The sequence below is a fragment of the Crocodylus siamensis genome, chromosome 4 (assembly GCF_052110815.1).
Source record: "Crocodylus siamensis isolate JL-2025a chromosome 4, ASM5211081v1, whole genome shotgun sequence".
Taxonomy (NCBI): Eukaryota; Metazoa; Chordata; order Crocodylia; family Crocodylidae; genus Crocodylus; species Crocodylus siamensis.
The window spans coordinates 190,959,667-190,974,090 of NC_143398.1; the positions used below are offsets into that span (position 1 = coordinate 190,959,667).

The 14,424-nt window shown below is 42.8% G+C and overlaps 1 protein-coding gene across 2 annotated transcripts in view; it reads right to left on the reverse strand.

Moving 5' to 3' along the window:
- Positions 1-5,390: 5,390 nt before the first annotated feature.
- Positions 5,391-14,424, reverse strand: part of MFSD6 (major facilitator superfamily domain containing 6) — a 33,257-nt gene continuing 24,223 nt past the window's right edge. For both annotated transcript variants that reach the window (XM_090045234.1, XM_090045235.1), the window contains 4 exons: positions 13,826-13,987; positions 13,221-13,319; positions 10,277-10,557; positions 5,391-7,640 (listed from right to left, as the gene is read on the reverse strand). In XM_090045234.1, coding sequence (XP_089901360.1) covers positions 7,452-7,640; positions 10,277-10,557; positions 13,221-13,319; positions 13,826-13,987 — 731 coding nt within the window. In that variant the 3' untranslated portion in view covers positions 5,391-7,451. The remainder of the gene's footprint in view (positions 7,641-10,276; positions 10,558-13,220; positions 13,320-13,825; positions 13,988-14,424) is intronic.

A 14,424-nucleotide genomic window follows, 5' to 3' on the forward strand; every position in this document is an offset into this window, starting at 1 on the left:
TCCTTTCACTTAGCCTGGTGAATATGCCTCTTGCTTGGATATATACGCCATAAACATTGCACTGCCCTTGATTAATTAATTGGGTTGGAAAGCATACAACTTCATTTGAATTATTTTAACACCTTTCTGAAGACTATAGGTGACCAAATAGTGCAACTACTTCAAAATAAGAAAAATATGGTTTGTGCAATTAAATCTCTACAATAGTTCCTCTAAGATAGTTCCTCTTACAAGGGATTAAAATGAAGAAAGCTTCACCTAGATCGGGGTGCTCAACGTCTGGCCCCCGGGCCAAATGAGGCCCACAGAGCCTTGGAATTGGGCTCACAGAGCTCTATGAGTAGGGACATTTGGCAGCAGGGGAGCAGTGGCAGTTAATACTGCTCCTCCCTGCTGCCAAAGTCCTAAACCCAACACGGTAGGTCAGAGCTTGGACACAAGCCCCTGCATAGCTAGATTAGGACTGAGCCAAGCCCCTTTTCCCTGCATGGCTGCATTGGGGCCAGGCTGCCCCACCTTCTACCTGCAGGGCCAGGCCATGCCATGCCCCTACAACCCTGCATGGCTGATTTGGGGCCAGGCCATGTCCCCTTCTACCCTAACAGGGGTGGCGCACAGCCCTTCCCTTTGCCTAGCCAGGCTGGGGCTGGGCCACGCCTCCTTCCTCCTTCAGGGTTTGGCCACGACCCTCCCCCTACTGGCTGGATCAAGGCTAGGCCATGTCCCCCTCCCCCCTGCTGGTCTGGATAGGGGCCAGCCCAGTCCCCCTTTCCCCATGTAGCTGGATCAGGGCCAGGCTGTGCCCCGCAGACCCCCTCCACACAGCCAGGTGGGGCCCCACTGCACATGCCCTGAACACCAGATTGGATTCTCTGCTGTATGGAGGCCTATGCAGCATGGGCTATGGTAACAGGCTGTGTCTTGTTATAACCTGACCTCAGCTTGACCCGTGTAGCAATGAGGTAAGCTAGGCATACAGTGTAAACAGTGATTGAGGATAAGGCACATTAACGTAATACAAGGAACTGATAAAGGGATTCTTGTAAACAAATGTATTAAATATTATTTTACTGTAACATAATTTTTGTTAAGATGCTTAAATAATTGTAAAAAAACAAACCAAAACAGCATATTCATAGATTTCATAGACATCAGGGCTGGAAGGGACCTTGGGAGATCAGAGTCCAGCCCCCTGCCCAAATGGCAGGAAGTCAGCTGGGGTCATAGGATCCCAGCAAGATAAGCATCCAATTTACTCTTGAAGGTGTTCAACGTAGGTGCTTGAATCACCTCCGATGGCAGACTGTTCCAGAACTTGGGGGCTCGGACAGTAAAGAAATTCTTCCTTATTTTCAGCCTGAAACAGTCTTGCAGGAGTTTGTGACTGTTTGACCTAGTCATCCCTTGGGGCGCTCTGGTGAACAAACGTTCCCCCAGATCCTGGTGGTCACCCCTGATAAACTTATACGTGGCTATCAGATCACCCCTGAGCCTGCGCTTTTCCATGTCTCTCAGCCTGTCATCGTAAGATCTGTTTTCCTGACCTCTGATCATGCGCACGGCTCTTCTCTGGACTCTCTCAAGCTTCTCCACATCCTTTTTGAGTTGTGGAGCCCAAAACTGGATGCAATACTCCAGCTGCGGCCTCACCAAGGCCGAGTACAAGGGGAGAATGACGTCCCGGGATTTGCTCAAGAATCATCTATGGATGCAAGCCAGCATTTTGGTCGCTTTATTAGCCGCAGCATTGCATTGCAGGCTCATATTCATCTTGTGGTCAATGATGACCCCCAAGTCTCTTTCTTCTGTAGTGCTATCCAACGTAGCACTGCCGAGCCTATAAGGGTGCTGCAGGTTTTTCCTCGCACGGTGGAGAACCTTGAATTTTTTGGTGTTAAACACCATGAGGTTTTTGTCTGCCCATTTGCTGAGCTTGTCCAGGTCAGCCTGGATCACCCGCCTATCTTCTGGTATGGATGCTTTGCCCCAAAGTTTGGTGTCATCGGCGAACTTGGCCAGTCCACTCCTGACTCCAATGTCCACATCATTAATGAAGATGTTGAACAGTATGGGTCCAAAGACAGAGCCTTGAGGGACCCCACTGGTCACAGGGCACCACGATGAGTGACTGCCATCAATTACAACCCTCTGGGTCTGACCACGGAGCCAATTTCCCAGCCAGCGGATCGTGATGGAGCCAAGGCCACAACTGGCCAGTTTGGCCAAGAGGTGATCATGGGGAAGGACAGGAGATAAGAAACCTTCCCTTTTACTTTCCCAAGGATATAAATCCCAACTAACTGACACCTTCCAAGTTCACAAGAGTTCTGGTTCAATCCAGTTCCAAAAGTTTCAGTGAAACAAAGAAATACAAATGAAGCTAATCAGAGATCATTTATTATACAATTAAAACCAGCCATCTATAAATACTGGTTATTAGCTGGAGGGAAACTTTGATAACTCAGCCAATTCAAGAAGACTTGCTGCCAATCTGCATGCTACCTCTCGAGTCTTCCCAAGGGAACACAAAGCCTGGTCAGTGGACCCGTTTTTCCCTTGAATCCAAGACTACATAAGATTTGTCTTTATTAATACAAATAAGTCTTTGCTATTCTGTATCCTACTAAAAAATTTCAAGTTGTGGCCACAATAGTCTAACTGGTCATCAGTCTCACTCTCACCCCAATTAAAATTCAGATTAACAGCCAGACTGGGCACTACCCATTAGGCCTATGTGAATAGGGAAGTATTCGATTCAGATTCGGCAGATTTGGAGGACAGCGATTTGATTCAGAGATCTGGATCACTGTCCTGAATTGATTAGGCTGAATCCGCTTTGGAAGGTTCAGTGCTGGTTTGGAGAGATTCAGTGATTTGGATCGGCTGGGGAGAGCTGGGAGGGGGGGGGCAGCTGCAGAAGAAGCCAGCCTCCCAGCACTTACAAAAAAGGCCTGCACTCATCAGCTGCAGGAGCGGCGATCAGGGCCTCTGGGAGAGAGGGGCAGTGGGGATTGCCCCCTCACACCTGTGTGGCAGCTGCCCCATGGCATGGGTGCAGCGTAGCTTAACAGAGGGCTATGTGCTGTCTGGGAGATGAGGCTGCTGGAGCTGAGCACTGCCAGGCTTCAGCTGACACGTGGAGCCACCCCAGCTCCCAAACAAATCCAATCGGGGCCGGGGAATGCAATTAGTTCAATTCCCAGCTCCCTGTTAGACTCTTCATCCCCCGGTTCAGTTCCCCAGCCCCTGGTTTGATTTGTCTGGAAAGTGGGGTGGCTCTAGAAGTCAGCTGGAGCCTGGCACCGCCCAGCCCCAGCTCCCAGGCAGCGCATGGCACCCTGCTACACTCCACCCACACCATGGGGCAGCTGCCGTGCAAGTGCCAAGTGGGGGCCCCCCAAAGCACAGGGGAGGCTCTGCCACAAGACTTCAGAGGCCCTAATCCCTGCTTCTAGAACCAGTGAGTGTGAGGCTTTATTTATTTATTTATTTAACATGCCAGAGGCTGTACTGGGCAGGGGATGGTGCTGGGCAGGGTAGCCATGGTGGCTTCACCCACAGCTCCTCTGGCTGTGCCTGCCTCATTCCGGGGGGGGGAGCGCAGGGGCTATGCCCTGTGGCCGCTTGCCCAGCCGGCATGGGGGGGGGGTGATGTGGTCACGGCTCGTTCTGGGTGGCAGCAGGGCATAGCCACCACTCCCAGTGTTGCCACACCCGCATCAGCCTTGGGAGCAGGGGCTCTGCCCTTCCACTGCTTGATTAACCAGTGTGGGGAGGGCATGGGATGCGGGCGCAGCAGCACTGGGAGTGGGGGCTCTGCTCAGCTGCCACTTGCCCCCTTCCACCTGGAGCAAGCTGTGCCCGCATCCCAGCCCTCCTGCCCCAGCTGGGCAAGCAGCAGCAGGGCATAGCCCCTGCTCCCGGTACTACTGCACCTGCAGCCCACGCCTCCCCGCCCCCTCCCTGAATAACACACCCCTCCACCCCGGTTGAGCAGCATGTCCCAGCTCCAGCCCCAATCCCTCCCTCCCCAATAGACTTACTATCTGGAGGCAGCTGTCAGCTGCCTGTTTAGTCTATGGCTGAATGTCCAAATTGGTCAAATCTTTTTCTAAATCGATTCAGATGCTCTGAATCGATTCGGAGCTTTTACTTGGTCTCCCGATTCGATTTGAGCATCACTGACCTAGAACAATACAAAGCTGGTGGCTACTAACCAGCCCAGAGGGGCAAGTACAAGAGCATCCTAAGAAACAGCAGAATATTGTAATGATTACTAATAGTAGAAGAAATAAAAATGGGACTTTAAAATTAAGCTTTTGAAACTGCACATTTTAAGAACAACAAACATTTTTAAACTTTTACCTGATAATTGGAATACAGTACCTCCCAGTGCTATGATGTTCAAGCACTTTACCCAGAATAAATTTATTCTCACAGCACTCCTCTGATACATTGGGATAATATGGATAGATCCAGAAAACAGGAATAACTGAATGACAGGTCCAAAGCCACACAGTAAGTCCAAGCCATAGCCAGGAACAGAAACCCAGAGCACCTAAGCCTTAGTCTATGACTTTACCACTAAACCATCCTTAATGAAATCAAAGTTGATTTAGACTCTGCTTCATTTTTCAACAACATGGGCATCTAGCTGTACACCCACTTTTTAAAGATCCTGGGGAGGCAAGAGTCTAACACTGGGGAAAAAGATCCTTGATCTCAGGATCTCTGCCCCAAGACTTTTAAAAGGCTTGGTGGGGCTCAGTGTGATCGCTGCCCTTTGAATGTGCCTGTTTCTCCCCAGGTTGGCATGTTCTAAGGGTTCAGATGCAGCTGGGCAGCCCATGCCATTTCTGGATGATTACATGCTACGTGTTCAAAATCAGGTACAATACAAGCCATCCACAAAGTTGTTCCACATTTAGTGTGGAAAGTAATTGAATGTGAGAAACCTCTGGCATGTTGCCATTTATTATCCGATTAATATATTAATTGCATGATTAATATAACATCTGCCAAGGGCTTAAAGAGGCAAAATAATCTAGTTGTTTTATTTTAACCCTATCTCATGCCCTGTGGCAGAGATCTTGCACTATTCGCACCATACTTCTAATTTAGACTGATCCCTTATAAGCAGGCCATCCCACACTATAGCTTAATACCATGAAAACTTGTGATTTGCTCTTACATTCCAATTTTCATTTCCAAAACTGACTGATGCCAGACACAATTTTACCTTTTGCTCCTTAGCTATGAAGGCTTCTTCAATTCCTTCTGGTGAAACTTTCCAATGTTATTCAGGGTCTATTTATCAGGATTATTTCATGCCTTTCACAACCGTGCAAAATGGGAGTCATTCATAATAATTCAGCCAAATTCTGTTTAAATACATTATGGTTATTTTATATCTTTTACCACATTTTTAGTTTCACAAATATCAAAAACAACATGTATATGTTCAGTTTGCAACATAGAACTAACTACTGTACAATTCCAAAAGAGCAGGCATTTCAAAGAAACAATCTGAAGTGTAAACACAGAATATTAGCTCTTCACCTCACCAGGTGCTGTACAGTAGAAGCTGAGGTAACACCTTATTCACTCTGCACAAATGTTCCCACTTAACTGAGAAACCTGAACGTCTTTTTACCTGTCACCAGTTCAGTTCTTCATTCCCCCAAGTTATACAAACATACAATAAATACATTTCTGATTTTAAAGGACACTTAAACAAGTCATGAGAATTAACAGTACAGTACATTTAAGTTCAAGTGCAAAAATGACTAGTGGCTAGTTATTAACAATTATTTTTACTCTCTCTGTGGCGCTGGTTCCAGGCACCCCCACACAGGCTCTCACACCTCCTTGACCTTTGCTACAGCATATGCTGATGGAAGCCCACTTAGCTGGTCCAAGTGGACATCAAGCATTGTGCAATTTCACCCACTTCAGTCTAAGCTGTCATTCTCCTCCTGCCCACCCCAAGCACTGAACTCCTCAGGAGACCACAGCTGCATCCTGCCTTAAACTATGCAGTTCAATCTGGTGAGACAGTATGCACCTTCACTGGAAGAGGCCACACACATTTATCTGATTTCAACAGAAGCTATGTACCAGCAGTTCCCATTCACTTCAGTAGAAATGGGGACACATTGCACTTCGAAAATCAGGTTACTGGTGTTACGCCTGGGCCTAAATACTATCCTGACCTATACCCTAATGCAACCCCATTGATTTCAACTCAGAACCCAGGTTCCCTTTCAGCAGCACTCTGTGCTATGAACTAACCAGCCAACAAGCTGGCTAAATTTAATATTACAAAGCATGACTAGACATAACTAAACATTTTTCAGTGTCTTGACATGGAATAAAGCAATTATCTAAGTTTACTGCAACTTAGATATGTCTCTCCAATTTTGAGGGTGTTTTTACTTAAATTTGACTTTTATTCTCCTTTCCAAACCCCCAATCATTAGGATTTATAAACAATTTCCTCCCTCCCTTCCCCAGGCACTTTAAGCTCTTTCTGTCCTCTATAAATAACCACAGTAACTACACTTAATTAAACAAACTATTTTTACATATGATGAAATTAAAAACAATAAAAAGATGGTCTCCATTGGAAACCATGATCAATCAAATGGAATAATATTTACCAAGGTTTGTGGTCTCAGGAACAATATCAAACCTAAAATTATACCTACACATTTAGCAAATGCCCTTTCCAAGCAAAGGGCTGTAAGCACATGGAGACAATTTAAATTTTCCTTTGTTTTTCCCTCTAAAAAATGCCCTTTTGAAAATGTCACACCTTGCAGAACTAAACCTCTCTCTCAAAATAGGTTAATAGCAGCTTCAAAAGATTCTGCTGCATGGTCCACTTAATCCATCACTACCGTATAAAAATTATTTGCTAAAGCCATTCAAGGTTTCTGAGAAGTCATTTCTATACAAGATAGAAATGTATGCTGTTCCTTTATCCATTCTTCCCTTGGGATTTCTTAGTTCTTGTAATTTTTCCCGGGGAAATGCAATTTTTCTCCCAAAGAACTTTCTTTTTGGTATGAAGAAATTTAAAGTTAAACCAATTGCTCAAATAGAAATTGCGCACTTGTTTTTTCTTCTGTTGTAAAACTATAAAACAAGCTTAACTATAGGTTGCCAGTAAATCTCATAAACATTTGACCAAACTTTAGCAAACAGTCAAGAAAGTTTTTCTGCAGTTAAATTCAGTCCCATCTCTTCTATCCAGCTACCAGAATTCTAGCCTCCCTTGAAAGTGTGGCTATCATATATTAGCATACAAAGTTCTTAAATATTTAAAAGCTTGTGCTGCATCACATTACATTCACCGAGATGAAGGGAGTCCTACTTGTAAGTTTTTGTTCCACCTTTTTCCAGCTGAACAGCAGGATTCCATGCGGCAGATTTGAGAAGATGAATTCATTTTATTGCCCTGCATCAGCAGGCTGAGGATTACAGTCCAAGGAAACCTGATCCAACACAAGGTGGTCAGGGACAGTTTGGGAGTTCGATGTTGCCATAGGCGTTGAACAATTTCTGGATGGGTCAGTGTTTTTCAGCTCTGGGAGCTGTTCTGCTGAGTTGGCTGGTGAAGCATGATTTTCATTGGCTTTCTACAGAGAAAAGAAAGCAATATGCAGAAATGTAAGCACTTATTCCTATAATACTACGCAGTGGGAAATGCTGTCAAACACCATAGCTTAGTTATACCATTTGCAAGCAGCAGAACAAATGAGCTGAAAGCAGGAGAGCAACAAGGTACATTCTTATCCAGACAGCACTAGTAACAAGCAGAGAATAACTTACCTTCCATCTCTTTTCCTAACTGCACTTCCCCAAGAAGCATGCAAAAAACAAACTTGTTGTGTTTTAAGAGGAAAAATATTCAGTGTACAGCCAACATCATCAGTACTGAATTGTTTGTTAAAACATATTTTATACTCTCCCTCCTGCAATCTAAACATATTCTTAATATTTTTTTTCTAAGACGATTCTCAGTCCCACTAGATGGCTGCACTTTTGCAGCTAAGAAATGCAAGTGTCATAATTTCTCTTAGCAATAACCAGCAGATTAGCAATTCAAAATAGACAATTTTCTGGATCAGCCAAGAGAGGAATTGTTGGAAGCGATTTTCTGCAATACCCAGTGCATACTTTTAAAAAAACATTTGCCATGTTACATGAGCACATTTTAAGGACAAATGGCAACTATATTTCCTGAGGCCCAAATAGGTAACATCTTCTACAATACTGACAGTTATGTCATCTTCTAATCTGAAGAGCTATTTATGAAAATTTGTTTTGCATTAACGCATTGGAGGGTGGCTAGTGTGCGTCTGTGCTTGAAGCAAGACTGTAAGAATAGAACACTTGGAAGTGAGAAGAAAAAAGTGTTTTTGTATTTAAATTCCAATTTCTGTGCTCTGAAAACTTCTCCCTTGTGTGACCCACATTCATGAAAATTGTTAGGAATTTGGTTTAAAACATTTAAGGTGGCAAATAGGCAACCTTTCTCTGGTTTTCGAATTTTGTCAAATTTAGGTCAAAAGAACTGAGTGAAAGAAAAAATAGCAGTGTAATTTTACTATTATTTTTAAATTTTGGAACTAAAAATTAGTAATTTCTTAAAGGACTAAATTGGTCAAATGAACCTCCATTAGCTCAAAGTAGCTGGTGTATATCTTTATGTTTATCTTCAATGGAAACTAAAATGTTACTTCATTCTTCATCTACCCATGTTATTATGGATAGTGCAGGGGAAAAGGAGAGATCCTGAAAGCTGGGTTCTGCATGGCTGGGACCTTTAATATAACCCTCTCATGCAAGTAATTTTATTTCCAATATTGTTGTCACGTATATAAATAATCTGATTCATTAACAAGCTGACTAATTCTTTCAATTTGTGTGGGAAACTTTTAATGCAAATGTACAAAATTTTGTTTAATTAATGAATTAGCAAAATTAGCATTAATACAAAGCTACTTGAATGATGCATTAAAAAAAGGACAGAGGGTAAGACAGCATGTTGTTGGAGACAGCAGAGGGAGTTGCAATATGTAGCAAGACTTTTGTAGACAGTTCACAATTACCTAAGCCTCCAACACTCCAGCATTCACAGAGCCTCCAACACTCAACCTGGCTGAGAATCTCACAACTGCAACAATGGAACATATATTTCTTGCCTTGGGAGGTAGCATAAATTGTGTGCTAAGTTCCCTTCTGACCTTCAAATGAGGCCATTACAAAGAAAGGCATATAGTAATAACTGTTTGAGGGTGCTATAACTATGGGTAACTGAGAAAATATTCCGTGTGAAAAGAGCAATGGGATGGCATAGTGGCATAGAATTTCAGTACCACTGTTCAGATGACTGATTTTTCCAAGACACTCCGTCTGTTTTAAACAAGATAAGTTTCAGACAAATCTCTCTAAATTCATGACTGCATACAATGTATAGCTGCATACTCCACTTGTGGTGTGCCAGTTAATTTCAGAGGCAATGGAATCTCAACATGCACACTGAGAAGAGAATACACTGCTAGGTATATTTACAAAAATACCAGCAAATGAGAAAGAAGTAGTAGTCAAGCTGGAATTTCTGCAAATACCATTCTCCTGAATCAGCGAGTCAAGCCCAGAATTACCCCCTTTCAGAAAAAAGCCATGTGAAAATGACACTTCCGTGCATATGGGATGGGATGGTAAGTATATACTCCCCTCTATAGAAAAGGAGCAAACAGGTGAGTGGGCAATCTGTCCTATCCTAAAATCAGCACAAGTCTGCCTACACTACTGACCAATGGGCTTCAATTCCATTTAGGAAAGAACAGCCTAATAAACCAAATGATAGCTTAGTCTTCAAGTGTATCCAGTCGCTGGCCTAAGACTACTACACAGATTGCCAGGGAATTCTGTAGTGTAGATACCAAAAGCAACTAATTTTGCACATGCCACAGAACAGACCCCAAAGCACAATGACTTTCAGCTGCGATAACCCTAGGCCAAGCTCAGATAGTAATGGGTCCCAATTCCCACTATCAATTTCCACAATAACTTGGGATCTTTAGCAGTAGTTTCTCTCCCTCCATTAATTTCACTGACACATTAATATAAACTGAAGACACAAAATATATTTCACCCTAATAATACATCATGCAATTTTGTTTACTGATTATATATGATCTTATTTTCATCTTTAAAATACTATTAACAATAATCTGAATTTTTATGTGCATCAGGGATGGGTTACCTGCAAAGGCTGATTTTCAGGTGCTGGACTGTTTTTAGATAGCCGAACCATCTCTTTTATTTGACAGATAGCATAAGCCAGAGTAACCCAGGGAGAAGAGCTGATCCCCCAGGCAGGCTTGTTAACATCTTCCTGTTCTTCTTGATGCTTAGTTTTCTTGGGAAGAAGTCTGGGATCAGTTCGAGGCATTATATCATCTGACTGTTGCTGTACAAGGTCAATAGTTGCTATGGGAACTGGGCTGGAAGGAACTGGGATCCTTTCTGCCAGCATTGTCTTCTCTGAAGTTTAAAAACAAAATAATCAATTAAGATTCTGAATAAGGATGGACATTAACATGCTCTGGATGCAACAGTGAAGGAACATAGTAATCGTTTCCAACACGCACTTCCACTGGTCATAAAAGGTGCTTGCAGACATTAAAAACCCACAAAAAAAAGGCCCTTTAAACTCAGCACATCCTTGTGCCAAGCCCTGGGCACACTTAGAAGAGGCAGTGCATTACTTCACCCCAGCTTGCCCAACGTTTGTAAAGATCAGGGGCTTTAGTGGGGCTTTTTTGGCACTTTTTTCTACAAGCCAATTGAATCAGCTTTGCTAAAAGTGCCATAACCCTCCACTAAAGTATCCAATCTTTACAGACTGCAGAGTGGGGGGTGAAGTGAAGCACTACTTCTTCCAGTAAAGCATGGCCTGTTTTTTTGGGGGTTTTTTTTTAACATCTGCAAGCAGCCAGTCTTACTTTTAGTCTGAACAGGATACTGTGTCCAATTTAGATGTTGCATATATAGTACAGGTTGGACTGCAACCTCAGTAAAAAATGTCAGTCAATTCAGTGAACAACAGGGGTTTAAAAATAAGGAGGCAGTTGCTTGCTCCCTGAACATCTCTTTCTATTTCAATTATTTTTTATTTTTGTGTTACCTGAAAAATTATTAAAACCTTAGTATGGTTGTTAAAAGGTTATTAAAACATTTTTAACTGAAACAAACTCCTCTCTGTGCACAGCCCACCTCTTGTGACCGATGGTCATAACCAAGTACTGACTTATCTTTTGCGAAAAGCCACAGCACAGTCCTCCAGCATCTCATGGTACTTTGCTTCTCCCACCCCAGGAAGACAACTGCATCACTCACTGGACTCTACTGCTCCAACCCAGGAGAGAACAGAACACAACCTCTCACAATCCCACATTGCAGGGAGACACCGGCTGACTTTGAGCAGTTTGGGTCAGCCAGTCAGGGCTGCCCTGTGCACTACTGCCATTGTCTCTGGGCAGTTACCACAGTGCTTAAACAGAATGTCCTAAGATTTTGCATAGCTACAGCTAAGCAAGTGCTTAACTTTAAGCACAGGGTAGTTTCATTGTCTTTAAACAGGACTCCTCACATCAGTAAAATTAAGCAAATATACCACATCCTAAAACAGATGGTGTTAAATTTTTAAATAATGGTTGTGTGTCCTGTAAGACAGTCAGTACATATGAAATACATTATTTTTTCCTCAAATTTGCAAAAGAAATATTTTAAAATTATACAAAGAAGAGGCTTATTCTGCAAACATGTAAGTGTATATACACGTATCTTGTATGAAGAATCCTGTTGAAGGCAATGACTCCCCTTATGCTTAAGGTAAGTGCAGGCAGAACTGAGATCTAAGATTTGCACACATCTACAGATGGACAGGGAAGTGGAAAAGCCAAGTGAAACAAATTCTGTAGGACTAACTCATTATGAAAAGATTAATTAAAATCTATTTGCAAGGTTCATACGTACCTACTTCATATGAAATAGAAACAGTGATTACCCAGTCCAAGTTTGTACTTTGTTCCATTTTCTTTTGAACACAAGCGGAGGAAATCAAGGCAAAACAAATATTTGAACACTCAAATATAGGCCACTCTAGAACTATTCAAGGACGTCTCTCCTACTTAACAAAGCTGAATTTCAAATCTACTCAGTTTTGAGAAGAAATAAAAAAGTAACATTTGCCTTAAAAGAACTTAAACATTTATTGAAGGCTGTTCTCCAATAGGTCCTCTCCAGTGCCTAGCAGAAGAGGTGAAGCTTGGGCTTGAAGGGTGATGGCCCAAGTGTTTATCACCACAAATGTTCTGGTCGGTGATAACACCCATACATGTATAGGTGCCTCAGTGTAGGAACTCCACAGTGGAGAAAGGGGCACACAGAGACTGCGTTGCCTGGTCCCCCATCTCGAGGCACGCTGCTCCCCAGCCAGCCAGGGAGCCCTGGGCTGCATGCTCCCCGATCTCCACATTTGTCTTGGCACATGATACTGGTGTTCTGTGCCACTTTTTTCAGGGTTTTGTTTTGTTTAGTTTTTAAATACCAGGAAATCCCAGTAGCAAATTTTACCTCAGTGCTGCAAATTAGCAGCATCATGCATTAATGTGCAACGTGTATAGTTTGTGGCACCACAAACCGTACATGCTTCCATGTCTGGATCCAGCCCTAGAGTCCAAAGGCTGAATCTGGCCTGCAGAGCTGGGGCTTCAGCAACAGAGGCTTTGCTTCTACTGCACTGCACCGCACCGCATCATGGCTGGGTGCTCTTCCCATACTGTACTGCAGCCAGCCTGCAGGCAGAAGCAAGAATGGCAGCTGGGCCTAGTTATGGCCCACATTTGACCTGAGCTGGTCATTCTGAACCACTGCCAGAAAAACACTGCTGCCCATAGCCTTAGAGGGCCAATACAGAACCTCACCCTATCATCAGATTACATTTGAACACACCTGAAAGCTGCTTACTGAGCAGGGAGGGAGGAAAAACACCAAGATTTATGACGAGACAGTATCAGGGATGCTGTGGAATGATTATAGCTAGTTTTATGGCATTTTTATCCCATATCTAAAATTTTATAGCACTTAAAGTACTTGCCATGAGAATATGAAAGCAGATTTTAACTCAGCGACTTGAACATTACCTTCTTCTTCATCAGGAACTGCAAGCCACTGGATCAATGCAAAGAGTAAAAGAATCACTAGACAGGCCATTCCTATCCCCCTGAATGTTGCAGCAGGCCCTGTAATAAGAATGATTTCAGAATCAAATAAGTAATACAGGAGGAGACAAGACAGTGTAATGCCTTTATTCAGTGTTTAAAGTCCCATATAAAGTCTTGTTACATGATTAGGGTGTTTTTTTTTTCTCCTGGCATTTTCAGCAACAGGTTATTTTATATAGATTCTCACTTCTTGATCAAGTCTGGAAGCTATACTACATCAACATGAAAGTAAATATAGTCTACCATCTCACAAAGGATTCACCCTATTCCCTATCAGAGGATTGGCCAGTATTTAGAAGTAGATTTAGTTCCATAGCCCTACAAACCATCAAGATATAATGTTTGTAATGGATAAATATGTCATATAATAGAACACATGTACTTGGGTAAAAACAGATTTTTTAAAGAGTAAGAATAACAAATACAGTTTCATTAACATGTTAAGTGCAAGTTTTAGATTAGTCCAGGTTTACTGAACCAAAAACTATGGATGGCAACCACCCATCATTAGAATTTTTGCTTACCGAAGTAATTCACCAAAACCCCTCCAATCATGGCCCCACATCCTCTGCCCAGCCCGAGGTGAAGACCTTGTAGGATCCCCTGAGCTGAAGTTCTTAATTCTGGAGGCACTGCTGCACTAAGATACGAAATACAAGCTGCCCATATAGCTGCATGGGTCACTCCTAGAAAAAGAAAAGTACAAGTCTTAAGTATAGGGGCATGACCAAACTAGTTTACTAGCGAAAAGTAGGAACTACTTGTCTCGATAAGGAAGTGTTTATTCAAATATTAAATTCAGCCTATAAAAGTCAGCCTCTCACTGGCATAATAGCTCAGTTTTTACAGTAGCCCCAAAAGCACCTGGATATGTAATAACTCCTCTTTTTGTACATTGTGCAACGAATTCTATGTTCTTCCAAACTGTTCTCATTGTGCGTCTGTGAGGTGGTTCCTAGTAAAACAGAATTCAACACAAAACGTATTTTTATGTATTTCTCTGCCAGATTCTCTTTCCTCACTTGAATAACTTGGGGCACATTTGGCCTTGGTTTGTAGGCAGTGACGACTGATGAGTTAATCATAGCATGACCATTTCTGTCAAAACCAAGTATCCAAAAGG